Source organism: Peromyscus californicus, unplaced genomic scaffold (genome assembly GCF_007827085.1).
Source record: "Peromyscus californicus insignis strain IS unplaced genomic scaffold, ASM782708v3 Scaffold_3__1_contigs__length_106647218, whole genome shotgun sequence".
In the NCBI taxonomy this organism is placed as follows: domain Eukaryota; kingdom Metazoa; phylum Chordata; class Mammalia; order Rodentia; family Cricetidae; genus Peromyscus; species Peromyscus californicus.
Window position 1 is genome coordinate 95,716,973 of NW_026294551.1, and position 27,090 is coordinate 95,744,062.

Genomic DNA, 27,090 nt, shown 5'->3' on the forward strand with positions numbered 1-27,090 from the left:
TAAAGGTATGTACAAAATGGCATGTGAATTTTTCTGGGGAGAGATTCTGTTACTTTAAAAAACAAACAAACAAACAAAGCCAGGGTCTCACATAGCCCAGGCTGGCCTTGAACTCTATGTCACTAAGTCTGATGTTGAACTCCTGATCTTCCTGTCATTGTCTCCTAGGCAGCAGATAGCAGGTGTCTTCACGAAGCACAGTGAGTTCTGTAACTAACAGATTCTGAAACGGGACCTAGAAGAGCAGGGGGCAGCAGCATTCTGGTCCACAATCACCAATCACCGTGAGGTGGGTGCTTCTCAGGCTGCCTTTTCAGAAAACCTATTGTGTTTCCTTAGTCAGCTCCTTCATTAAGATGCTGCATGAAAAACTGCTAATGAAGTAGGGAAATTGTCAACTGTACAATGTGTCCTACAGCCTGATTTTTAACTTTTAACATTCTGGATAAAAATAAGTATTTCTCAACCAAAGTTAACTGCAGTAGGCGAATTCATTAAGTAATAATAATAATAATGCCCCAGAAACACAAAAAAGCATAATTTTGGTATGGTTTTTCCTATTTTTAAAGCCGTGACGGAAATGAAAAGTAAATCTTCCTGTTTTGGCCACAAGTTGCAGAAAATACAAGGGGTGGGAGGGGGCTGGCCTAGTCTGAAGTAGTACCAGGCTTTTCAATGAGGAGATACCAGGCATCAAAGTTAGGTTTTAGAATATTTTAATATCCATTTTTTTCAGTGGATGCATTTTGAAATTCTTAGAGTTAACAATTTAAAAAGAGCAGAGCAAAGGAAACATGGAAACACAAACAGTTGGTTCTTGATGATTTAATTTCTGGTTCTAGTCATGATGCAATTTTCCAAACAACCAATCAAAAATGCTGACCTTGAAAATCAAGAAAGTCAAATGCAGACTTTTCTTTGGAAACTACAAGTGACTACAGCCCAGCTGATGGTTGCACACTGCCTTTGGCTCTCTGTGTCATGAGCAAATGTGCGGGTGCAGTCCCCAGGAGTGAAGCCAGGGTGGAGGGAGCCATGCGCAGGTATGGTCAATCTGTGGTGCTCGTCAAGCAGTTTAAGGGTTTATAACTGATACTCTACGTTCATTTGCGTGGGACAAAATTATGTGTGCTTGATCATACAGATGTAAAAAGTTGATCTGAGCTGGGCCAAGAGGGAAAGAGGAATTGCAACGCAAAGCAACTATTTACACACATTCAGTTCTGGAGTATTGCTTCCTGCCCTAGGTTCCTAAGAAGTATTGCCACCTGAGGACACTCGAGTCCACTGCCTAGAAGCCCAACTGTCTCCAGCTGTTTGTTCAATGCCAACAGCCCAGGCTGCACGGCAGGTGTGCTGCAGAGCCGTGGTTTGTGTTGAGGTATGCTTTGGGGCAGGGAGCTGGGAAGGCCTCAGGGGCCTTGCACCCTGAAAGAAGAATGTCTGCACTGGTTCTTCAGGAAGGCTCAGGGTGTTTCTTAAGACCATTGCACTCTGTGGGAGCCGCCCTTCACCCAGGGCTCTATTTGCACAATGCGTAACTGGACCACCTGCTCAAGGTCAATGATTCTCTCCAACTGGCTTGCAGGTCTAGGGTTGGGGGGTGGGCTGGGAAAGAATCACAAACACGTTTGTAGCAGAGAAAGGAAGAGAGTTTGAGAGGGAAGATGTGTGCAGAGATGAACCTGGCAGAGCACATCTTGAACCAAGACTGCAAAGACACTGACACCAGCTCGCTCCTCAAGGCTATGCAGCCTGGAGCTGGAGGACAGACTGACCGACACTCAGATAACGAACACCCTAATACTGACCGGAGGAAACCCAGCATGCCCTAAATCCCTAGTACAAGGAAAGAATCAGGTAGTGTTTTTAAGAAAAAAAATCTGTGGCATTGTACAAGAATACATTCTTCAGAAGCAAGAGGTATTATTACAACCATCTGTTCTTCGAGTTGGAAGACCAACAGGGAGCCAACTGGGAAGGAAAATCTTCCCGTCACTAAGAACACTCTGGGTCCTGGCATGGCTATGATGCTTGGGTGGCCATCCCAGGTGTCCCCAGGGGAAGTGGCTGACTAGAACTATGTCACCTTGCTAGCATCAGCAGGTCCTGTCTGTCTCTGGGAATGAGTAACAAGGGACTCAACTCAGAGGTGAAAATCATACAGTGAGGTTTACCAGTGCAAGGACACACCACAGGGCACGGCGTGAAGACCTCCAACAGACAGAGCTGCTCCTCAGTCGTCTCTGAGCTGCACACCAGCGTCACCTGGAAGAATGATGGCGTCAGGACAACTGTAGCCTGAGTTCCATTCAGCAGAAATTTCAGACTCAACATGGAAAGACACAATTATGAGCAAGGTTAGCCACCAGGAACAGGAACGCCATTTTCCTTATTGGCTCTGTGTCTGCTGTCTGCATCTCCTTTGGCATACAGATGGTTCTGCTCCTCGGTGCGCCACAAGTAGCCTCTTTTGAGAGTCTGAATTGGCCAGCAGAATGAAATCCCACTACAAATCAGCCTGTGCAGTCCAACCGTGGGAGGAACGGACAAAAGGTCTGCAGAATCCCGCTTGGAGCTGAGCAGTGTGACTCTGGATCCCCACAAGGGGGAGCAGCACCCTGGGTGGCACCGTAGGCCACAGTGGATGAGACATGAAACATAGAGGGACATCTTGTCATTGGTCTGCTGTGTCCTTCGCAAACTGCCCTGCCCACTCCCTGACTGTTTCCCTCACCAAAACTATCCAGTGGCCCCTCCCCATAATACACGTTTTGATAAATAAATAAATAAATAAACGCAACCCTCAGATGGTCGACTGTCTCCCTCAGATGAGTCGGCTTCTGAGACAAACATCTTCGCTCTTGGCTGGAAGACCCCTCTGTGGAGGGTCAGATGAAAACACGGCTTTGAGATTCCTGAGGCCTGGCGTGTAAGCTTTGTGCCTGGTGAGCATATGAAATTTTGGCCTGCGTGCAGAAGAGCCCCTGAAACTGCCCAGTGTTGGGGGCGGAGAGGCCCATTCATGGGCCACAGGAACATGGGCCCAGGTACCCCGAGATGCCAGAAGGGGGCTTGCTGAGCTTCCCAGTCCTGCCCACCTTTTATAGCCCCTCCCCCAGATGAGTTACTGGCACTTTATGTCAGATTCATAAATGCAAGTGTGTGTGCGTGTATGTGCTTAGAAAGGCCAGGTGACCAAAAAACACTATTACATATATAGAAAAAATAAACTGGAAAACACTGTATGAGAAAAAAAAGCTTGTGAGAAAAGGCAATAAAAACGGTATCTTAACCACAGCTTTTTTTTTTTTTTTTTTTTTTTTTTTTTGTCCTAAAGAAGTCAAATAATACCCAGGGCCATGATTCCACCAGTGGCCTCAGCCCTAGACTCAAGGCCAAACCCTGAAGGCACTTATATTCCTCCACACCGCTGAATGGATCCCCCAGGCTGGGGGCAGGCTTCCAGGAAAGGGAGTAAAGGAAAGAAGAAATGGGTGGAAATGGACCCTGAATAACTGTGATCCACACAGAGATTAGGGCTGAAATGACCACATGACACCACATCCAGGAACAGACACTGAGGTGCTAGACAGCACGCCAGCCTGTCAATACAAATATTATTGTGTTTGGATGAACAGAGCACCTCGGCAGCTCTCCACGCTGCCTCATACACTCTTTGAGACATTGAGCTTGGTGAGTTCATTGGCTTCTTCTATTCCTGTGTCTTCACAGTCATCCTTTTCTATGGCTTTTCCAAATCGAAACCTTTCTTCAGCTTTGACCGGCTCTTTCCAGGGTCTCTTACAGGACAGGTGCACGTCCTTGGCCTGTGTGTTGTCATCAGATCCCAAGGAAGTCTTGTCTGAGAACTGAACAGAAGGCACCAAGTTGGCAATCTCATCCGTGGGAGACCGTCCAATGCTGCCATCCACCTGGACACGGATGTCTGGGGAGATGGACAGCTGGTGCTGGGGCACAACCCCATTGTCCATGCACTTTGGGTAAAGGTAGGTCTTCATTTGCCCTTTGCCCTTGACGTTCACAGTCCCTCGGTAGTCAAAGTCATAACCCATCTTGCTCAGCACACGGTAGCTCTCTTCGCTCACCTGGATGCGGCACTCAACACCAGTGGTGTCCATCCTGCTGGCAATGTTGACAGTGTCTCCCCAGATGTCATAGAGCAGCTTGGTGGTACCAATGACGCCTGCAGTGAGGGGTCCATGGTTAAAGCCAACCCTGAGCTTGAAGTTGAACCACAGCATATTGTTGTTGAAGTCATCCACCACACGCATCATCTCCTTGGCGAATTCAAAGAGGATACGCAGATGCTCCTGGGGGTGGCCACCCTCCTGGCACTGGGCAGTGTTCAGCCCTGACGCTGCCATGTATGTGGCCCCGATAGTCTTGATCTTCTCAATGCTGTTATAGTCCGGTTTGCTCAGAAGCTCATCAAAGTCACCTATCAGCTCATTAAGGACCCGGTAGCATTCCTTGCCCCCTTCATAGTTCTCTTCATAGAATTCACTGAAGTTGACGATGCTGGCAAAGATCACTCCTCCGCTGTCATGGTTCTTGGAGTAGGTCTGGGAGACTTTCAGCTGCTCAGCCACGTGGTAGGGGATGATGTTCCTCAGTAGCCAGTCAGCCTGATCCCTCATGCTCTGGATCTTGGTGCGGTGCAGATCTGCTTCCACATCCCCATGGTAATGCAGTCGGTAGCTGACCTCGAACTCTCGGTTCAGGAACCAGACCAAGAGGAGCAAGAGGAAGAAGGTGAGGATGAGCTCCTTGCCTATGAGGCTGGCCGGCCTCCTGCTGTCCTGCAGCAGTGAGCTGTTGCACGGGTTCCTGTTGGCACTGGGGAGCAGAGAGATAGAAATGACACAGCCGCTCAGAACACCTACTAAGGGAGTGCCCCAAACCCGAAGTGTGACCGAGTACCACCCTACTAAGGGAGCGCTCCCACAAGTGTGACCGAGTACCACCCTACTAAGGGAGCGCTCCCACAAGTGTGACTGAGTACCACCCTTGACACCCTGAGGCCGGAAAGCAGCCTGGTTATTGTGCAGGCTTCAGAGATGCTTTTGTTTTATTTACATTTGATTTGGTTTCTTGAACTCAGGTGTCATGCAGCCCAGGCTGGCCGTGAACTAGCTATGTAGCTAGAGGCTGGCCTTGCATTTAACCCCCTGTCTCCATACCCACAGGATGGGATTACAGGCCTGTAATGCTAAGCCCAGCTGTAACTGTTCTTTAAAAGAACTCATTAGATTAAAAAAAAAATCTTTTCTTTCTCCTCAACTATTTCTTTTGGAAAAATCTCAACTTTATGGAAACAAACACTCAGAAGCTCTTCACCTGGAGTTGACAACTATTAAATGTTGCCTTTCTGCTTTTCCTCTCAACACATATAACATACAAACACACACGGACACACACAAATACTTTTCCTAAACATTTTGAAAGTAAGTTGCTGGTCTAACTATTTTAGTATGTATCTCCCAAGACAAGGGCATTTCCCTTTGTGACCACAGTACCATTACTATATCTAAGAAACTGAATATTCTGGTATATTTTCTTATATTTCTAAACAACAGACATCATTTTACAAAGACTATTTAAACTTTCTCTGTTCTCTACTCGTATGAAAGTTTAGCAAAACACATTCTCCCATTCTAGTTAGTTCTGTTTTTACCAAAGTCAATTAAGACAATCTTAGCATTTTCAAAAGGAGTATGAGATGTATACACTTAGGAGTATATTTGCACATGGTAAGAAAGTCAATCAGCATACAGAATGAAAAGTCTTTCCTTTGAGGGAAAACACAGAGCTATTTTCTCATGGCCATAGAGTAATCTAATATATGGACCACCACATTCATGAGGGACACTGTAGTTATGGTGAGAAGTGATGTCTCAGGGGACATTCCTGTATGCTCATCTTTGCATATACCAGGATTATTGGATCATTTCAAAGTTGCCAGTTCAGAACTTAGACATCCCCAAGAAGTCCTCCTCTTAACGAAACCTTCTCCAGAGTGCCGGTCTCCTACAGGCGACTGCAGTGAGGAGCCCTGCAGCTGACACTGAAGACAGCACTGAGGGCCACCATGTCCTTTTTTTTTTTCTTCTTCTTCTTAAAGGCAGGGTCTTATGTAGCCCAGGCTGGCCTGGATTTGCTATATAGCTGAGGCTAACCTTGAATTTCTAATCCTCTTGCCTCCACTTCCCAAGTGCTGGGATCATAAGTATGTACCACGATACTTGCTCAGTTTCTTTTCCTCTGTTAAAAATATTGCATGCTCAATCATAGAAAATGTGGGGAAAAGGTAAAAATTAAAACAACGATTCATCCATTGTCCTACTACCCAAGCCAGTTAATGTTACCATTTCCCATTTCCTTCTTCCCTCCCTCCATCCTTTCTTACCCCCTCCCTTTCTATTTCCAACAGAACTGTGGCTGTTCAGTTCATATTGGTTTTATAAGTTAATGTACTGCTAAACTGCCCAAGGTAGGTTGTTGGAGTTTATGTAATGATGGACTTGGTCACTATGTCAATATAAATGGAGAGAAAACTGATGTGTCCTCAGGTGAGATGGGTCTAGGACACAGAAACCTTAATTCCTTAGCCACACTATTTAATTTAAGTTTTATTGTTATCGCTGACATAAGGGTGCTGTAAAATATTATTTTACAGTGTTTTACATTTGTTTATGCTGTGGAACATTTGTTATAGATGCAAAGGTGTGTTGCATTTGTTTAACTCTGTGAAGCTGTGTTACTGTGACTGTCTAAAACACCTGATGGGCTAATAAAGAACTGAACGGCCAATGGTGAGGTAGGAGAAAGGATAGGTGGGGCTGACAGGAAGACAGAATAAACAGAAGGAGAAATCTAGGAGGAAAAGAAGAAAGAGCAAGACAACAAGGAGAGGAAGACTCCAGGGGCCAGCCACACAGCCAGTCACAGATTAAGAGTGAAAGTAAGATTTACAGAAGTAAGAGAAAAGTAAAAGTCCAGAGGCAAAACGTAGATGGGATAATTTAAGATAAGAAAAGCTGGTAAGAAACAAGCCAAGCTAAGGCCAGGCATTTATAGTTAAGAATAAGCCTCAGTGTGTGACTTATTTGGGGGCTGGGTGGCAGGCCCCCAAAAAGAGTAAAGAGAAAAAGCATCAATAATATACGGGTGTTTTAAAATAACAGGTTTAGGAAGGCCTGGTGGCACACGCCTGTCACCCTAGCACTTTGGAGCAGAGACAGAAGTGTCAAGAATGTGAGGTCATCCTTGCGTACACAGCAAGTTCAAGGCCAGCCTGGGCTACACAAGATCTTATCTCAAAAAAAAGAAAAAGAAAAGAAAAGAAAGAAAGAAAGAAAGGAAGGAAGAAGGAAAGAAAGAAAAGAAAAGAAAAATGAACTTGAGGCCATTGAGACACTCCCCTAAGCACCATCACAAAAGCCCTGACACTGGTCCCCTGGGCTGCTCTGGCAGAACGACTGGAGAGACTGGGGGCCTTGGGCAAACCACACCTTCTGCCAGGACTTGGTGTCCTCCTGTTGTAAAGCATGAAGACTAGCTGGAGTGTGGCCAATCCTTCTGCATTAGGGTTCAGTGTACAGTGGTAGCTCTGCAGGGGAGGTCATCAACCTCCGAAAGGCCTGGGCTGGCAGCAGGGAGCTGGGATTGGGGAGGGTTTCCATTACCCCTGGGTGATAGCAGTCAATGATATGGCGGCTGCTTGCACAGGCAACGCAGTTGACGCTGAGCACCGCTTCCCTTCAGGCTGTGTATGTGGCTGCTATGAGAAGAGCTCCCTCCGTGTTGTGACTGAGATGCTCTGGGGCTCTCACAGCTCACGGGGAGGGGGCTCCTGAGAGAAGCTTCTCCCTCTGCTGATCTTGTTGTCTTTTCTCTGCAATATGCAGAACCCTGGAGTCCAGCTGCTGGCCTGGGGACCTGGCATGGGTTTCACAGCTCAGTGGTCGGGAACCAGGACAAAGTTCTCTATGGTAGGATACCCCATGCTTATTTACTTTACTATAGCATTGAAACAAATGACAATACCTATGACTCAAATGTAAGCAAAGTGACCACTTTGTTTAACTCACTAAAACATGTTTCAACTCAGCCTGAGGTTCTCTGGCTGGCTTTTACGCAGAGGGGGGAGAGGGTTTGGGCTGGGGAGAAGCCAGCCCTGTGTCCTGTGAGCACAGCTTGCTGGTCTGAGGCTAAGTTTCATTTTGCTTTTCCCAATGTTGTGCATTGACGAACAGCCCCCTTTAGTTAAGTACAGTAGGCTTAACATTAACTGCTTTAAATCTCGGTGGGAGAAACAGCGACAGTACCGGTGTTTCCATAATCAATCTTAATCTCCCTCCTCACTTGCTGGTCTCAAACTTGCAGTAATTCTCCTGCTCCAGTTTCCTGAGGGACTAAACTTAGGTCAAAAGACTTGGCAGCAAGCACCTCCTGAGCTTTCTCATTGGCCCATACCTTTAAAAAACTTTATTATTATGTATGTCATGGTAGGTGAATGCAGACACAGTCCACCTCGCATGTGTCTAGGTCAGAGGATGTCTGGTGCTTTACTTGTTGAACCATTTTGTCCTGTACCGAATTTTGTTCCATTAACACAGGGTCTCATGTCGCTCAGGAGGTCTTGGAATTAACTTACTATGTAGCTAAGGATGACTTGAACTTTGGATCCTCTGGCCCCCACTTCCCAAGTGCTGGGATTATAGGATATGCCATAACAACCAGCAATTTTTATTCTAAGATAGGTGGGCAAAGGTAGCCCAATCCCAGTTCTAAATTCAAATAGCAACAGTCAGTTTCCAAGAGAAGGATTGTTAGTGGTACTGGTGATAAGTCTCTACCACTGAGCTGGTCCCAGCTCTTTAGCTGTCATTTCCATTTGGAGGCAGGGTCTCAGAAACTTGCTCAGGCTGGCCTTGAGCTCGCTCTGCAGCCCCGCAGGCTCTCCTGCTCTCTTGGCCTCCTGCACAGCTGAGATTACAGGCCTGCACCATCACGGCCCAGTCCAAAAGAGGAATCTGAGATGAATAAATGGGAGAGTCCACTTAGGACTGAAGACTGGGACATTAAACCATTAATGGAAGTTAAAGTAAAAGCATACTAAAGTCTATTACCCCACAAAAGAGAGTTTTTAAAATAGAAAGGGAAAAACAAACAAACAAACAGAAAGCAAGAGCCCCTGCAGCTCTAACCAGCGAGGCATGGCATCTGTTACCATCTGGGGTCTGTAGGGCTGTAGATACAGTGCTGCACTAGCACCGGCCTCAGCTGCACAGCACTAGCGTTCCAGGCTCGAGCGTATGGCTGGCATCCTGTTACTACTCTTTGAGGGCCCAAGTGAAGCTGAGCCGAAGATCAGTGGAGGTCACCGGTGAGCTCGATTCCCAGGACTGGGGAAAATGCGGCTAATGTGATAGATTTCCTCTTTGGGAACTCCTTTTGTCTTTCTTCTGTGTGGGCTTTTGTTCCATGGATGATTTTCTCTCTGTCTTCGTTTTCTTTCCCTTCCTCTTTGTTGTTCATTCTTTTCCTATTTATTACTGATAAGACTGAAAAATTATCTGTCTTAAGAGGCATGAAAATTACTACTTTTCTAATTTTTATAGTTATTTATTTTTATTTCTTGTGGTGTGTGTGTCTGCATGCATTAATACAGGGGCATGTGTGGCTGTAGATATGCATGTACAGCACACATAATTTTTACCTTTTACCCTTCAATTTATTTAGAATTTACTTTTATGTTTAGAGTAAAGTAAGGGTTAAGTATTTAATTTAAAAATTCAAATATGTATTATTTCAAATTTCTCGTCAGATATGTAAATATTATATTATTAAATTATGTATTATTGCTGTCTGTGTGTGCATCATGAGTGTAAGGGATGCATGACGAGGCGTACGTACAGAGGTCTGAGGAGCTGGCTCTTTCCAGCCACTCTTACATGGGTTCTGGGGATCAAACACAGGGTGCTGGACTCTCATGGCAAGCCCCTTTAACAGCGAAGCCATCTTGATGGCTCCACGTCAAAATATTTTAGATGATAAATATTTTTCTTTAATTTGTGAGATTTCCTGTATAAGGTGCTAAAGTCTTGTATAAAATTACTAACTCTAATATATGTCTTAGTGACCACTCACCTTCCCAGGAAGATACAACTGTGACCGGACACTTTAATATGCAGTTATCGCTTGTTTTCTCAACCTAACACACACACACATATATGCAGACACACGCTTGTACAGTTTACTTACGGCATGTGTGCTTTCAGGAGATAGAGCAGAAAGATGGCTGCTCTCACTTATGAGACACAGGCCCCAGGCTGAAAACTTACCTGAAGTTCTGTGCTGCTGTATCTAAGGGTGACACCACTATGGAGCTGCAAAGAAAATGCATAAAAATGTTACAGGAAACAAAAAAGGCATTATTAAAATCAACCCAAAGAGCTGGAGAGGTGGCTCAGGGGTTAAGAGCACTGTCTGCTCTTTCAGAAGTCCTGAGTTCAATTCCCAGCAACCACATGGTGGCTCACAGCCACCCATAATGAGATCAGGTGCCCTCTTCTGGTGTGCAGGTATACATGCAGAGCACTCATACATAAAATATAAATAAATAAAATTTAAAAACAATAAAATCAACCCAAGAAGAGTTTACATAACTTTCCTTTTGGGGGAATGATGTAAACAGTTGGTCATAGCCCTCTGAAACCGTAAGGCCAACTAAACCCTTCCTTTTATAAGCTGCCTTGGTCCTGGTGTTTTTACTAACAATAGAAAAGTAACTAAGGCAGCTTCTCTTTGCTAAGACGTGAATTCAGGCTTTTGTTCACTACCTGACGAGCACTGTGCCCTGCTGGTTCCAGCAACAATTGGGACTGGGCGGCAGGCTCATAGGATCCTCCACGTGGAAGGGGTCTTGGCTACTAGTTCCACTCCAAAATCTGCTGTTTGGACTGTAGCGGAAAGCAGATGGGAGGCCACTACTTTGTCTCTCTGGATCCAAGAGGAGAAGCCAAAAGTGTGACTGAATGTCACCATGAGTGGTTCAGGAGGCATATGAAGCTAAAGGCTGGTGGACGAATTTCATACTTTTTGTATAAAGCATTGTGATGGTCGTGTTCCAGATGCCCCACCAAGGTAGGAGGAGGCAGCCCCACTTCACTTAATGGAATTACTTGTCTCAGCCTCTCAGCTACTGATTGGCAGCTCCACTTCAAATTCCTTTTTGATCTCGGTTTGCAGAGAACATGAATATGTTTTGCATTGCTATTAATATAGTAAGAATGCCGAGGATAGAAACTCACTCTCCTCACTCATCACCACTGCCCTGCGATTACCCGAAGACACCTCTGATCCTGCTGACAGTAGCATTACTAAAGTGGTGGTCCACAGTGACAGCAATGCCAATCCCAAGGGGCACCTGGGAAATGATGCAGTCCCTGGTCGTGATAATAAGTTAGGGAGCAGGAATGTTAGATGTCCTGCAAAGTACAATAGAGAAATGTCCCCTGCAACTTTAAAACAACCTGCCCCCACCCCATCCCAGTAGATTTATGAGCAGGTGGGTCTCCACTGCACCTGGGAAGCACCGCTCAAAGAAGTTATGAGAAAAGCCCGATATTTAGATGTTTGTTTCACAAGCAGAAGCTTAATTGGTTTAAGAGATCATGAACTGTTTTAAAAAAGTACCGTGTGCATTCTACTACCCAAGTTCCTATTCTATTTCCAACTACATATTTAGTTGACAAAGCGTAAAAGCCACAGAGTCAGTTCCTGGTGTGTAACAGGAAACTTGAGACACATTTAACAAACTAAGAACCAAACGTGATGTAACTGGTGGAAGCCGTGGAGAAAGGAGTCTCACAAAACCATATTGGGTGTTTTATTTCACTCTGTTGACTGGTTGCTTGCTTGGTTTGATTCGATGGGTCTCACTCTGGTCCAAACTAACCCCAAACCTCCTGTCCTTCTGCATCCACCTTTCCTTCACCAGTTCTGGGATCACAGGTGTGAGCCACCACACCAGGCCCTTACAGGGTTTAAATGTCCCTCTCATTCTGTAGCACAATGAGAACTGATCCTGTCTCCAGAGGCCCATCATGTGACTCCAATTCCTCTGTCCACATCACACTTTCTACTCCTTAGCACCTGCCAGAAGTATAGTTTTTGTTTTTTGTTTTATCTGTGAGAAAGGGTCTCATGTAGCCCAGAAGGCCTCAGACTCACGCTACATATCCACAAAAGACCTTGAACTCCTGATCCTCCTGCCTCTGCTTACCGCGTGGTGAGATGATAGGCATGTACCACTGAGTTTGGCTCTTCCTGTTCTTTGTTTGTTTGTTTGTTTGTTTGTTTTTTGCTTTGTGTGTGTGTGTGTGTGAGGTGTTTTTTGTACTTTTTTAAAAAGTTTTATTTATTATAAATAAATCTGCATGTTTGCCTGCTCGCCAGAAGAGGGCATCATGTGGTTGCTGGGAATTGAACCCAGGACCTCTGGAAAAGCTGTCAATCCTCTTACCTCTGAGCCATCTCTCCAGCCCCCATTTGTGATTTTTTTGTTTGTTTGTTTGTTTTTGAGACAAAGTTTCTCTGTGTAGCTCTGGCTGTCCTGTACCTTGCTCTGTAGACCAGGCTAACCTCAAACTCACAGAGTTCTGCCTGCCCCTGCCTTCGGGTGCTGAGATTAAAGGTGTATCTCTCCACCACCCTCCTGGCATTTTCTTCTAGTTTTTTTTTTTCTTTTTTTTTTTTTCTTTTTTTTTTTTTGGTTTTTCGAGACAGGGTTTCTCTGTGTAGCTTTGCGCCTTTCCTGGAACTCGCTTTGGAGACCAGGCTGGCCTCGAACTCACAGAGATCCGCCTGGCTCTGCCTCCCGAGTGCTGGGATTAAAGGCGTGCGCCACCACCGCCCGGCTTCTTCTAGTTTTTATTGAGACAGTCTTGCTATGCAGCCTAGGCTGGGCTCAAATGTGAAATCCTCCTGCCTCAGCTTCCTGTGTACTGGGATTTCAGAGTGGCCTCACTCTGGCTCTTCCTCTGCTCTCTCATTATCTTGACTCTCATGTGAAAGAACTTCAGGCCTTTCTTAGATTCCAACCACTCACAACAGTAAGTTTCCTGCAATAGTCATGTGTCTCACAGAGACAGGCACCCAAGAACATCTATACTCAAATATGGACAGATTGAGTTCCCAAATCCCAGTGGCTTGGAGCATATGTCTTGTGGAATTCTGAGTATTTGCACACAACTGATGATATAGGCATCTTTTAGGGATAGAAACTAAGTCTAAATCCAAAGTTCATTTATGTTTCAATATATACAGGTTATACACACAAACTAAAAGTAATTTTATACAAATTTTTAAATGATTTAGTGCATGGAGCAAAGCTTGTGGACCCTGAGTTATCAGACTTCTGGTACTGGTATCACGCCAGTGCTCAAAATCTTACATTTTCTAGCATTCAGAGTCGAGGCTTTCAGATGAAGGACAGGGTTCTTCATGCTGTTCTAAATGACTTTTTTTTTTGGTTTTTTCGAGACAGGGTTTCTCTGTGTAGCTTTGCGCCTTTTCTGGAACTCGCTCTGTAGACCAGGCTGGCCTCGAACTCACAGAGATCCGCCTGCCTCTGCCTCCCGAGTGCTGGGATTAAAGGCGTGCGCCACCACCGCCTGGCCTAAATGACTTTCTTATCTTTCTCATATCATTCTTCTGGCACTTTATTACTTTTTTTTTTTTTTTTTTTTTTTTTTTTTTTGGTTTTTCGAGACAGGGTTTCTCTGTGTAGCTTTGCGCCTTTCCTGGAACTCACTTGGTAGTCCAGGCTGGCCTCAAACTCACAGAGATCCGCCTGGCTCTGCCTCCCGAGTGCTGGGATTAAAGGCATGCGCCACCACCGCCCGGCTACTTTTTGGTTTTTTTGGCTAGTTAGTCCTGGGACTGAACTAAGGGCCTCGGCAGGTCAGGCAGGCACTTCGCCACAAGCCACATCCCCAGCTGGGACTCTGGATACTACACGTGCTGGAAACTATTTCAAGGCATGATGGGAACACATCACACAGCACTGACAGGGAGCCATTGTTGAGCCCTCCATGATGCTGGGCGGGGAAGGCACAGGGTGAGAGTATGGTCACATACCTGTCCCGGCACAGGGAGATGTAGAGCAGAAGCAAGGGCCCAGCCCCCACGACGGTGGCAAGGGAGGACCTCATCCAGGAGCTGAGCTGGCAGAAGTTACAGTAGTGTACGACGGTCACCAGCACAGCAGAGCCTGTGAACATGGTGAACTGCAAGAGAAGCCTCTGTCAGGACAGCCTGCCCACCTCCACATGGTGCGCCCGTCCCGTCTGTCCGCCTCCGACTGAGGACACACTCACCCGTGCTTCTGTTCAACACCAAGCATCTCTGTACCACTTGTGATGGCTTGAGTGTAAATGTCCCCCAGAGACCGGGATGTTTGAACACTCGCTCCCTAGCTAAGGGTGCTATTTTGGGAGGTTGTGGAATCTTTGGGAATTAGACCTAGCAGGAGGAAGTGGACCTCTGGAGGGCAGGGCCTTGAGGTTTACAGTCTGGCTTGCTTCCTATCCCATCTCTGCTTCCTGTTTCACCACGCTGTAAGGAAACGAGTCCCAGTCTGACTGCCGTGGAGCCACGCCTTCCCTACTGTGACACATTGTACCCTCAAGTCCCGAAAGAACCAGCTCTCCATCCCTTACAATGTTTCTCATCACGTAGTTGGTCACAGTGACAAGAAGTAACCATGAAACATGCAGTAAGTCTTCCTTTGGGTAACCTACTGGTTTAAAAAACAGATCACATGTCTGTCCCATGGCACAGCATATCAGGTTACATGTTCACACTGCTAGGAGAATGTTCTAGCAGTAACAGACAGGGAAGGGATGCAGCTTACTTAAGATGGGTTATCACTGGGGCTATCACTGTGGGATCGGTTACCTTCCTTCAGTCCTGCTGGAAGCACTGAGATGTGATCTGATGCTAAGACACCAGATGCCCCAGTAGCTCTTCTCACACTCAGGCATACACCGCACTAGACCTCAGCCTACAGGCCAAGAAGCAAATGTTTCCCACAACTAGCTCATTCTTTACAGAGTTTAACTCCCACGCTCCTTCCCAGGGCAGCAGCAGCTGATCCAGGTGTCTGTCAGTGACAGACATATTGTCTTGTGTCATCTGGACACATGGGGCAGATGCGTCTTTGTAAAGCATGAGGCAAAGTATAAATGTTCAGACTGCTGCAGGACTCCATCTCCGTAAATCCTTACACACCGTTAGGCTGGGGATGTGACTCTGTGGTAGAGCACCTGCCAAGTGTAAGCAAGGTCTTGGGTCTGGGTCCCAGCACAACCCAAATTAAGAAGAACAGTGTGTCAAATGAAAAGTATCGTAAATAAAAAAGGCATTCAATACCCCTAGTTTTCCAAACACCATAGCTTGGTCTAGCTTAGTCATGCTCAAAACACCCACATAATCCCATAGCTGGGCAAAGCCACCCAATACCAAGCCTGTTTGCTCTCTGCTGTTATTCACTGAGTTCTGAAAGTGAAAAGCAGCGACTTCCATGTGATCTTAGTACAATGGCTAGAAAAAATGGAAGTGAAATCAGAATTGTCATTTGGGTATACTTCTGCACCACTGTAAAGCCGGAAAGTTGAAAGTTTGAACCACAGGAAGTCAAGATTGTAACTGATATGAAACTTGATGGATACTGAGTGAAGCTGGAAAAGCCTTGTGCCTACTCTTCTGACATAGCCACTGGCAGGTCCATACTGCCGAGTGTGTGTGTGTGTGTGTGTGTGTGTGTGTGTGTGTGTGTGTGTGTGTGTGTGTGTGTGTTTTGAGACAGGCTGTTGTATGTATAATCCAGACTAGTTTCAAAGTCTATGTAGTTGAGGATGACCTTGAACTCCTGATGTTCCTGCCTCCACCTTCCAAGTGCTGGGCCCCAGGTTGTGCCACCATGCCCAGCTCATGCTTCATGCTTTAAGAGGATGGCTGGAGGCAGTACCAGAGTGTACCTCTTTAAGGACTGTCCCAAGTAATCAGACTTAAAGTAAGAGACGGTGTTAGGGAGCCTGGAAAGCATGGGGAGAAGATGGCCCGCTGCTACTTACATGTATGTTTGTCTCAAACTCAGAGGTGATGTGTGAATAGACAGCCAGGGCAGGAAGAGATACCAAGATGGCCCCAATGCAGTGTCGAGGGAGCCAGCCAGCGATCCATTCCAGCAACCGCTTTGTGCACACCATGACATCCTCTAGGAAGAACACCATTCTGGGATACAGAGGGGAAAGGGTCAGGAGTAGAGCATGCCATGTCTCAACTGTCCCAGGCTGCAGCTTCTGATGCCGGAGGTGGGGGGTGCATAGGGCAATAGACTGCACCCCCTAACTTGTCAACAAGTGAGTGAACTGGCTATACTCAGACCTTCATACCAAAATGTAAGGTCACCTACTCCATTTGGGCAAAATACACTTATCAAAAACCTCCATGGGTCTGTGGGGCTTGAAAGAACAGTTATGACCCCAAATTAAGTCTACTGTGGGTCAGGAAGCCCTGAGTGGGGCCTATCTGGAGGTGTTGTATTGAGCCTTTTGGGGGAAGGTTGTTATTAGTAGGCAGGGATAGAGATGCCTTGCCAGATCACACAGTGACACTCCACTGGGACTCACAAAAAACACTACGACCTCCTCCTCAGAAGCCACAGAGGCAAAAAGCTTGCTAAACATCCCAGCCTGGGGGTTCACTGTGTCCTGTGCACAAGCAGGTGGTTTTCAGAGGTGCTAACTCTGCTGCAAGTCAAACAGATTCTGTTTTGGTTGGGACATTAAGAGCGTTCAGCCTTTCAGAAAATCAGGTCACAGCTCACTGCCACTACCCCAACCCTGTATGTCCAGCTGTCTCATTCACAGCTGGATCATGGGAATGACAGAATACAACAGACAGCTTTTTTATTTCCTAAGAGAGGTGCTTCACATTCCAGCGACAACCTATTATGACTCTTCTTACCATTGTAGATCTGGGTGGGTTACACCTCAGGAAAGTGATTGTAATGTGGTGAAATCCCCTACGAAGAGCAGGAACTGAGTGTATGGGCTGAGAACGACGACCAGGAAAGGTCAGGCCTCGGCTGAGCCACGGGCTCCCTGGGTTGGGGTAGGCAGGCAGTGGGAGGTGGAAGAGGACACTGGGATCTTGGGACGGGAGACTCACAGAATGTCCCTTAGGCCTGTTGCTGGGGGGTATGGACAGGCTCACTGCTTTCACCTCTGGTCAGGAGCCACTGTGGGGATCAGAAGCATGGGCATCTCACGCATGCCCAGAACTTGCACCTCTGGCTTTAAACGCTAAACAGCTATATGAGCTATGCTCAGCCATGACCTGCAATTCTCTATCCTACGGCCATTTCCCACAGAGACTCAAGTACACTTTTTAGTCTGGCTTCCTAAAATCTAAATGAAAACAGAGGCCTTGGAATATCACTGAGAAAAAACACAGAAATCCTCAGAGGCAGGACTCAGAACCTGTAGACAGGGGACAAGGGGAGCTGAGTCCCAGCCAGGAGATGGGATGCTCAGATTTCACATGGTCCCCAAGATCAGACAGTTTTAAGGCAAGAGCAGCTGGTCTCAGGGGTTTTCCCGGGGCTAGAGTGGAAGGAGGAGGCTCTGAGCTGGAAAGCCTAAGTATTGGCTTCCCTGGGCACCGACATAAGCCACCCTGTTGGTCTTTGTGATCTGAGATCAGCCTTTCCTAGCCTTTGCCACTGGGATGCTGCACGGTCCCCGCAGGAGCAGAGTGGCTGGCAGGCTCACCAGACTCCTACCGCGTGTGCATGTAGGAACAGTTCTCTGCAGCTAAGCTCAGGTGGGGCTAGTTCTTCCAAACTGGACATAAAGGGACAGGGAACATTGATTAAAGAGATAGTAAAATGGCAAAGAGACCAGGAACTCCAGGCTTTAGACAGAAACCTAGAAGGTCTGGGTGTAGGCGAGTACACACAGGCATGGGTGTTTTTTGGGGTGTGTGTGTGTGACAGAATCGTCTTCAAATTACGTTGTGATGATATTTGTACACTCTTAACGTTTACTAAAACTCACTGATGTCTAAACTTTTTTTGGCAGTACCAGGTATTGAACCCAGTACCCTGACTCCACCACCGAGCTACATCCTCAGCCCATGAATTCTTTACCTGAATGAATGAGTTTATTGCATGTGAACTATCATAATAAAATTCATTTTATTTTCAATTTTTTTTTTTTTTTTTTTCGAGACAGGGTTTCTTTGTGTAGCTTTGCTCCTTTCCTGGAACTCACTTGGTAGTCCAGGCTGGCCTCAAACTCAGAGAGATCCACCTGGCTCTGCCTCCCGAGTGCTGGGATTAAAGGCGTGCGCCACCACCGCCCGGCTATTTTCAATTTTTGCTTTTCTGAGATTGGGTCTCCCACAGCTCAGACTGGTCTCAAACTTAGTATGTTGCCAAGGAAGACTTTTAACTTCTGGTCCTTCAGCCTCCATTCTCCAAATGTCTGGGCTTATAGGTATGCACCACAATGCCCACTTACATGTTCATTTAAATAGTAAAGGATGGGCTAAAGAGCTAAACAGAGAATTCTCAAAAGAAGAATCTCAAATGGCTGAAAGACATTTAAAGAAATGCTCAACATCCTTAGTCATCAGAGAAATGCAAATCAAAACGACTCTGAGATACTACCTTACACCTGTCAGAATGGCTATGGTCAAAAACACTAATGACAGTCAATGTAGGAGAGGATGCAGAGCAAAGGGAACACTCCTCCACTGTTGGTGAGAGTGCAAACTTGTACAACCACTGTGGAAATCAGTATGGTGGTTTCTCAGAAAATTGGGAATTGATCTATCACAAGACCCAGCCATACCACTCTTGGGCATATACCCAAGGAATGCTCAATCATACCACAAAAGACACATGCTCAACTATGTTCATAGCAGCACTATTCATATTAGCCAGAACCTGGAAACAACCTAGATGCCTGTCAACTAAAGAATGGATTAAGAAAATGTGGTACATATACACAATGGAGTACTACTCAGCAGAGAAAAACAATGACATCATGAGGTTTGCAGGCAAATGGGTGGAACTAGAAAACATCTTCCCGAGTGAGGTAACCCAAACCCAGAAGGACAAACATGGTATGTACTCACTCATAAGTGGATACTAGATATAAAGCAAAGAACAATCAGACTGCAACCCACAGAACCAGGGAGGCTACATAGCAGGGGGACCCTAGGATGACTGTGGCTTAAAGTAAGTTTTGGTTTCACTCAATCACTGGGCAAGCCTCAGTGAAACATTTCACTATTAGGATAAGAATTTGTACTGCATCAAGCTGATGATAGAAAAAGAAAAGAAAAGAAAAAACCCTCCCTCTTCTCTCTCTCTTTCTTCCTCTCTCTCTCCCTCTTCTCTCTCTTTCTCCATGAAGCAGTGTGCATCTCCTCTCTTCTTTTCTTCCCTCTTCTCTTTCTCTTCTTCCCTCTCTTCCCTTCTCCCTTTCCTCCAATAAAACTTTCCATGTGGGTAAAAAAAAAAAGTAAAGGAAAACAATGCAGATCTGGTGGTGCAGGTACTCAAGAGGTTGAGGCAAGAAGACCACGAGTTCAAGGACACAGTGAGTTCAAGGCTGGCTGAGGCTACTTAGTGGGACACTGTCTCAAAAGAAAAAAAAAGGCTGGGGCTGAATCTACCTCAGGCGATGATACTTGCCCAGCATGCGTGAGATCCTAGGCTCAATCCCTGGCATCACCCAAACAACAAACACAAAAGACAGAAAAGGCATTTAGAGTCGGAGGTGGTTCTCAGCTTGAGTCCTATAGAAGCAGACCCTGGCAGGATTGGTGTGGGAGCCATTTCTTAGGGAGTGGAAACTGGACATAGGTGAGTGGGGGCTGGAGCAGGGGGCTGCTTGCTGTGGGCAGTGGGCTTGATCCTGAAAGAGAATTTAAGGCATGGTGCAGACACATCGTTCCCACTAGGGGTGAGGGCAGTCTCTGTAGCTGAGGGAACTGCAGGGTGGTGGTGAGAAAGGAAGGAGGTGGGTGTCCCACAGAGCCCGCCCTAAAGGGAGAAAAAGATAAATAGAGAAGTCTCAGGGCCAGATCTAAGCTGGTTTTGTTTTTGTTTTTGTTTTCCTGCTTTGGGGTGTTACCATTTCTATCTTAGCTCCAGCTCTTGGGGGCAATTGTCAGCTAGGCTGAAGGATGCAGGGCTGCTCAAGGTACAAGGACCCACTGTCACAGTATCCAAGAGGCAAGCATGTTTTGGGATGGATGTGCTTGGCAAATGAAATGCTCTGGGCATCCACACCTACTAAGAAGTGGCAGAGAGCTATGGACCTCCCAGAACCTTAGGCTGATATTTTGTCTATTTAAAATTGGCTCTTTTATTCTGCTATACACATAGAGCATTGTCTTGCTCAGTCATCATCAGGGAAGCTTTCTCCCTAAAGCAGAGACTCACAAACGGACAATGTGAAGAGGGTCAGAGACTTTGAAACACTCATTCCCTAAATGGGATGTCTTTACAAAACCCCCCTCCTCAGGGGTCAGGGAGCTATGCAGAGCAGGAGGTAAAATATTGCAAGAACCAGAGGGTATAGATGATTCCAAGACAACAGTTTCTTCCAGATACAACAGGAACTCAGAGAGAGGGTGGCAGCATGCACAGGGCCTGCACACATCTGAGCCACATGGGGTCCCAAAGCTGAGAAGGGGAAGTGGACAAGAGCTCCTGTCCCTAACAAGAAGCTATCTTCAGTTGACCACCACTTGCAAAGGAAAACTTGTTTTCTCCAGTGGAGTTTCACGAGGCATAGAAACCACACTTAGGGAAGACCCAGGCCCAGCAGTAGATGCCAGCATAAAAGGAACTCATCGATGCCTTTGTGTTTCTTCTGCCTTTTCTTTCTTTTTTTATACCCTCTTTTTGGCCTGTTTGTTTTCTAAAGAGAAAGAAGAAGAAGGCATGCAGTTGGAGTTGGATGGGTGGGGAAGATCTGGGAGGAGATGAGGAAGGGAAGCGGATCAGAATATACTGTATGAAAAAATTATTTTCAATTAAAAAATAAAATGGGCTGGCTGTCTTTTTATTACCGAGCTGTATAAACTTGATATGCTGTAGCTATTAGGTCCTTGTCATAGATGGGACCTATTATTCCTTCCCACTCCCAGGTGTTCTCTCTTTCTCTGTTAGAGTTTTCTGTTCGTTTTGAGACAGGTCTTGTGTGGCCCAGGTAGCCCTGAACTTGCCATGCAGCCAAGATGACTTTGAATTCCTGACCCTCCTGCCTCCATCTCCCAAGGGCTAGGGTTCTAGGTGTGTGCCACCATGCCAGGCTTGAGTGTATTCTTTTTAACACACATTTGAAAACTTTTATAAGTCCAGTTTGTCCGTTTTTCTTGTTGCACGTTTGGTGTCCTATCTAAGTAAGTGCTGCCTATTCCATGCTCAGACATTTGACCTCAGTTGGGCCGGCCTGGCTCCGGGTCAGCAGAGACTTCTGCTCTGCTGCTGCCTGCCATGTATTCCCTCTGTACTTCTTCCCCTCTTTCGTCTGAGTTTCTCACTTCTCCTCTTAATCTCTACTTGAAGAGATCCAGGGCCCACCTGGCATCAGCTGGGCCGCACAGGGGACGGACCCTCTCTAGTGTACCGCCTGGGTGGAGTGAAGGTCAGCGTCTGCAGGGACGGATGGGAAATGGGGCAAGGGAGGAAAGGAAGTTCTGTTCTCTTCAGACTCCTGGCCCTTGTTGGTTAATCCGTTTTGCCATTAGCTGTGAAGCCAGAAGGGGGAGCTAGAGGCTAAACATTGGAGGCCACTCCTCCACTTGGGGCGTACCTGATGGACACTACTAGGGACAGCACCTCCAGGAGCAGGTCTGCACCAAAGACGGCCAGGGCAGCCGGTGGGGGAGGCATGGCGGTGGCTCCGTAGGTTAGGAAGCAGGTGATGGAGAGGATCAGGAACACTGTGGTAGACAGAAACACGTCCAGGAGGGAACTGAAGGTGGCGCTGGCAAAAGTCTTCACAGGGGAATTCTTTATGACCTGTTCAGAGCAGGAAAGGACAGGGGTGAATGGGCCTGCCCACAGACGGCCAGGAAGTACAGTGCGAGGGACAAGACAGGCATTTTACTGAGTGCTGCCGACCAGGCACAGGCCGGGGCATGCTCCAAGTGGATCATCTCCGGGTGACTGCCGAATTTAAAGCTGCCGAGGCAAAATTAAGAAAATTGCCTAGGGTCACACAGCAACAGACTGAAAGTCAACAGCCCCTCAAACACATTTACACAGTCACTTTGAAAGACGAATTACTGTCTTAGAGTTCAGGGGTATACATCTGTAAAGACGTTAGGTGACGGAGGTGTCCGGTGAATGGATGGATGTGAAAGCCGGCTTCAGGGTAAGACAGGCAGGTGTTTAAGCAGCAACAGCTGAGGAAAGCCTCCATGCAGGGAATGGGAGCACAGACCCTTTATTGAGGAGCTTTCCAGGCTGGAGTGAGGTTCAGCAGTTAAGAGTATTTGTTGTTCTTCAGAGGACCTGAGTTTGATCTCTAGCACACACATGGTTCAAAACTACCCATAACTCCAGTTCCTGGGGATCCAGTACCCTCTTCTGTCCTTCGTAGGCACCAGGCACACATGTGGTGCACCAGGCAGGCATGTGGTGCACCAGGCACGCATGTGGTGCACCAGGCAGGCATGTGGTGCACCAGGCACGCATGTGGTGCACCAGGCACGCATGTGGTGCACCAGGCACGCATGTGGTGCATCAGGCACGCATGTGGTTGGTGCACCAGGCACACATGTGCTGCACCAGGCACACATGTGCTGCACCAGGTACACATGTGGTGCACCAGGTACGCATGTGGTGCACCAGGCACGCATGTGGTGCACCAGGCACACATGTGGTGCGTCAGGCACGCATGTGGTGCGTCAGGCACGCATGTGGTTGGTGCACCAGGCACACATGTGCTGCACCAGGTACACATGTGGTGCACCAGGCACACATGTGCTGCACCAGGCACACATGTGGTGCACCAGGCACGCATGTGCTGCACCAGGTACGCATGTGGTGCACCAGGCACGCATGTGGTGCACCAGGCACACATGTGGTGCACCAGGCACGCATGTGGTGCGTCAGGCACGCATGTGGTGCGTCAGGCACGCATGTGGTTGGTGCACCAGGCACACATGTGCTGCACCAGGCACACATGTGCTGCACCAGGCACACATGTGCTGCACCAGGCACACATGTGATGCATGCACATACACACATGAAAGCAAACACACAAGAATTAAAAGAAGAAAGAGCCGGGCGGTGGTGGCGCACGCCTTTAATCCCAGCACTCAGGAGGCAGAGCCAGGCAGATCTCTGTGAGTTCGAGGCCAGCCTGGGCTACCAAGTGAGTTCCAGGAAAGGAGCAAAGCTACACAGAGAAACCCTGTCTCGAAAAACCAAAAAAAATAAAAATAAATAAAATAAAATAAAATAAAAGAAGAAAGAAGTATTTTTTTTTAAGAGAGAAAGCCTGTGTGGGTGTTGCTCTGGGATGGCTGGGTGCTGGGTGCAGGGTAGACATGAGACACTGTCTGAAGGGAACTGGTAGCCTGATCTTGGAATAACAGGCACAGGAAACAGGGCACTGTGTGGAGTTTACTAAAGAGGCACATGTATGGTGTCAGGGAATTTAGGAGGAGGAAACTGCTAGCACATGACGTGTTTAAAACATGACCAGTTCCAGACCCCTATAGGCCCTTTGTGGGGGCATCCCCGTCAGAGCTCTCCACAGCCCAGAGAGGAAGAGGCGCCACTGCTCCTTGAGTGTAGGTGGAGGCTAAGAATGGCTATCCCCAGGTACCTAGGGAATAAGAGCCAGAGGAGCTCACTCCCAAGTGTGCCCCAGGCCTGTCTTAGGATGAAGAAAGAATGTGTAGCCAGAGGCTGCTGAGAAAGGGAGAGAACACAGCAGACTACTCACTGGGCTTGGCATTCAGCCTTGGTAGCAGGGGTGAGGTTTGTGGGAGGGAGAGGCCTGTGACTTCAGATGAGTGCAAGTTCCTTTCAGGCCAAACTGGCTCCCTTCCTCAGCCTTAGATAGACCCCAGGAGCTGGGCAAGATGGGAAAAATCAGGACTTGGCCTTGGGGAATGAGTGCTGGTCAGCTCCAACGTCAAGCCTAGACTTACCTGAGCAAAGTGGGCGCAGGGCTAGAGTCCTAATACCCGCCGCCAGTGGAATTCAGAGGCTCTGAAGACGGCCATGGGCCTGGTCCTAACTTCTGAGGTTCCCTAAAAGGACCTAAGATCTTGGAGGTGAGGCTGCCACAGTGACGTCCTCTGCAGAGGCACTCGGATGTCACTGCTCTCTCTGGGAATCTAATTAGCATTCGGGGGAGCAGCCAGGGCTTGGGCAGAGAAGACTCAGGACAGCCAGCCAGGGGACTTCACGCTCACCTGAATACCTAGGTTTCCAACTCCTGGTCTAGAGTGCCAAGGCTCAATACTTCTTGCTTTAGGGAAATACTTGTAGGATTTGTGTTTGGAATGTTTGATAACACTCACTGTCCAGTGGGGGACTGACAGAACAGCAATTCTAGCCACATAAAACAAAGATTAGCCACATCTTATACATTATGGTCTCTCTGGGTCATGGCTTGGACATAATGAACATGAAGACCTGCCCAATAAGCAAGTGAAATCTGAATGAAAGCTCTCTTGGTCCTGGGGTCTGGCGATGGTGCACTTTTGGCTTTGGGACACTCAAGTCAGGTTGGGGGCCAAGGGAAAGAGAGCTGGGATCTGCTACCTCGAGCTCCACCCAGGTTCCAGGGTCTTCCATCCATTCCTTTCAAGCAAGCCTGCTGAATATGTCTGGTGTGTGGGCTGTGCTGGGATTTAGAGCGCAGCAATGGAGAGCTGAGCATTAGGTTCAGAAACCAGACGGGATTCCAGCACGGGGTGCACAGGAAGAAGAAAGAAGACACAGGGGAGTAGAACCCAGCTGGCGTCAAGGATGGTTTCCCGGGGAAAATGATGTGAGAGCTGAGAGGGAAGTCAACCCTTTAACTCCAGGGTGCTAAGATGGTGGTGTGGCAGAGGGCTATGGACCCACATTCTGGATGGAGGTACAGACCTCCTGATTTTTTTGGTCCCATTTCAGAGGGTTGGAAGTAACAGCATCATAGGGAGAGAAGTGTCACTCAAGATCCCAGAACAGGTGTGACCAGGCATCTTTCCAAGGGACAGCCATTAGAAGACCAGAAACGACAGCTATGGGGAAACAGTCTGGTGGGATGCGGCTTAGCTTTAAGATAAAGGAGCATAGAGGGCCTTGGTTTTCTCCCTGGCAAAGATAAATTCACCAACAGTTCCGAAACAGGGCTTCCTGGTTGTGGGAAAGCAACATCAGCCTTCACTTTCCTGCCACTTGGTAAAACACAAACAAACAGTGTCCTAAAAGAACAAGGACTGTTGTGAGGTCGCAGTAGAACGTACCTCTTCCTGGTAGCTGCTTCTGTAGGATCGCTCCAGCTCCTGATCCAGGAAGTTCAGGCTGAACTGATTGATGGGTGGCTTGAAGAAATAATCTTTCATCAGGCTGGAAGACACAACCAATGCACTCCATCAGTACCAGCAGACCGTCTCAGATGCCTCTCACTGAGCACATCACCAAAGCTACCTCTGAAAGCCACTGTGTGACAGGTGCTGTCCCCATAAGCAGACCTGGAGGAAAGCCCTTTGTGTCTCTAGACACAATCAGCTGTTCTTCACCTTCATTAAGGATGACAATTCACCACGATCACCACACTCATTATTAGACCCCGCTTCAGAACACAGTCCACATATCCAGGACTGGAGGACAGAGAAGGCACATCTTTCATCCTGTGAGGTGATCTTTTCGGAGAGCCAGCAGATCTTGGTGCCGAGAAGACTTACACTGATTTGGAGGCTTCAAATGAAGGCAATTCCAAAAGCTTCCTGTCATCCAGAACACTGACAGTAATTACACCTCAACTCTAACTCGGTGTTACTGGAGTAGGTGTTTACAGCTGGGGTAATTGTGGGGCCATTGTCAGATATTCAGAGTGCAGGAGAGACCTGAAAAGTGATCATGCTCAATGATTTTAATAGCTGAGAAATCAAACCTGATTTATGTGATTCTTTTATTCTATGGATTGTCAGCAAATTGCAATATCCTTGTTATGATCTGGAGAATTACTAAAAGTTTAAGAGAACATTGGTGTGATTCCAGAAGGCAAATACAAACATGGGGGTGTAATCTCTCTCCCACATAGAGCAGCCATTAGCCTGACGTCATATAAAACAGGGAGAGAGCCTCAAATGTGCCTGTCACAGTGGTGCACTTCCTGCAGACTGGATTCTCTTCTGTGACAAACATGCAATAACTTATCTTCTCAGACTCCAGAGAGGGAAGTCTGTCTGTCCCTTCGCATTGCTCTGCCTGCCTTTCCAGAGATAGACAGAGGGAAAGGACAACACAGCAGCAGCAGCAGGACTGCGGTGTGCCTGCACTCCAGCAGTCGGGTGGCACAGTCAGCCCTGCTGAAGCCATTTGGCCCTTCTGTAACCAACACTGGCAGTTCCTGCTTCTGGGTCTCACAGAAAATATAAAAACGGCTGCTTGGAGGCACAAGAGAGTAGTCAGGACAGCTGGAAGAAGAGGAGGCATCCTTGAAGGAAGGGAAGGAAGCCAGGGAAGGGTCTCACCTTTTCCTTCAGTTGGTTTTTCCTAAAGACAGACATGAGTTAGGACCACTGGCTAATCCTCCAATGGAAACCCCTGTAATCCCAGCACTCGGAAGGCCAAGGCAGGAAGACCAAGAGTTTAAGGACACACGGGCTATAAATAAGACTGCGCAGGGGCGGGGAAAGAGAGGAGGAAAGAGGAGAGGAAAGGAAGGGGAGGGAGAGGAGAGAGACTCCCCCCTCGAGCACTGGGATTTTGGGTTTGCATCACCACGCCTGGCTCTAAAA

At 47.3% G+C, this 27,090-nt stretch overlaps 1 protein-coding gene across 2 annotated transcripts in view; it reads right to left on the reverse strand.

Moving 5' to 3' along the window:
* Positions 1 to 699: 699 nt before the first annotated feature.
* The window catches only part of Adcy9 (adenylate cyclase 9), a 133,095-nt gene continuing 106,704 nt past the window's right edge, over positions 700 to 27,090 (reverse strand). For both annotated transcript variants that reach the window (XM_052759249.1, XM_052759248.1), the window contains exons 6-11: positions 25,591 to 25,693; positions 21,930 to 22,138; positions 16,167 to 16,326; positions 14,170 to 14,318; positions 10,371 to 10,415; positions 700 to 4,860 (exon numbers count right to left, since the gene is read on the reverse strand). In XM_052759249.1, coding sequence (XP_052615209.1) covers positions 3,669 to 4,860; positions 10,371 to 10,415; positions 14,170 to 14,318; positions 16,167 to 16,326; positions 21,930 to 22,138; positions 25,591 to 25,693 — 1,858 coding nt within the window. In that variant the 3' untranslated portion in view covers positions 700 to 3,668. The remainder of the gene's footprint in view (positions 4,861 to 10,370; positions 10,416 to 14,169; positions 14,319 to 16,166; positions 16,327 to 21,929; positions 22,139 to 25,590; positions 25,694 to 27,090) is intronic.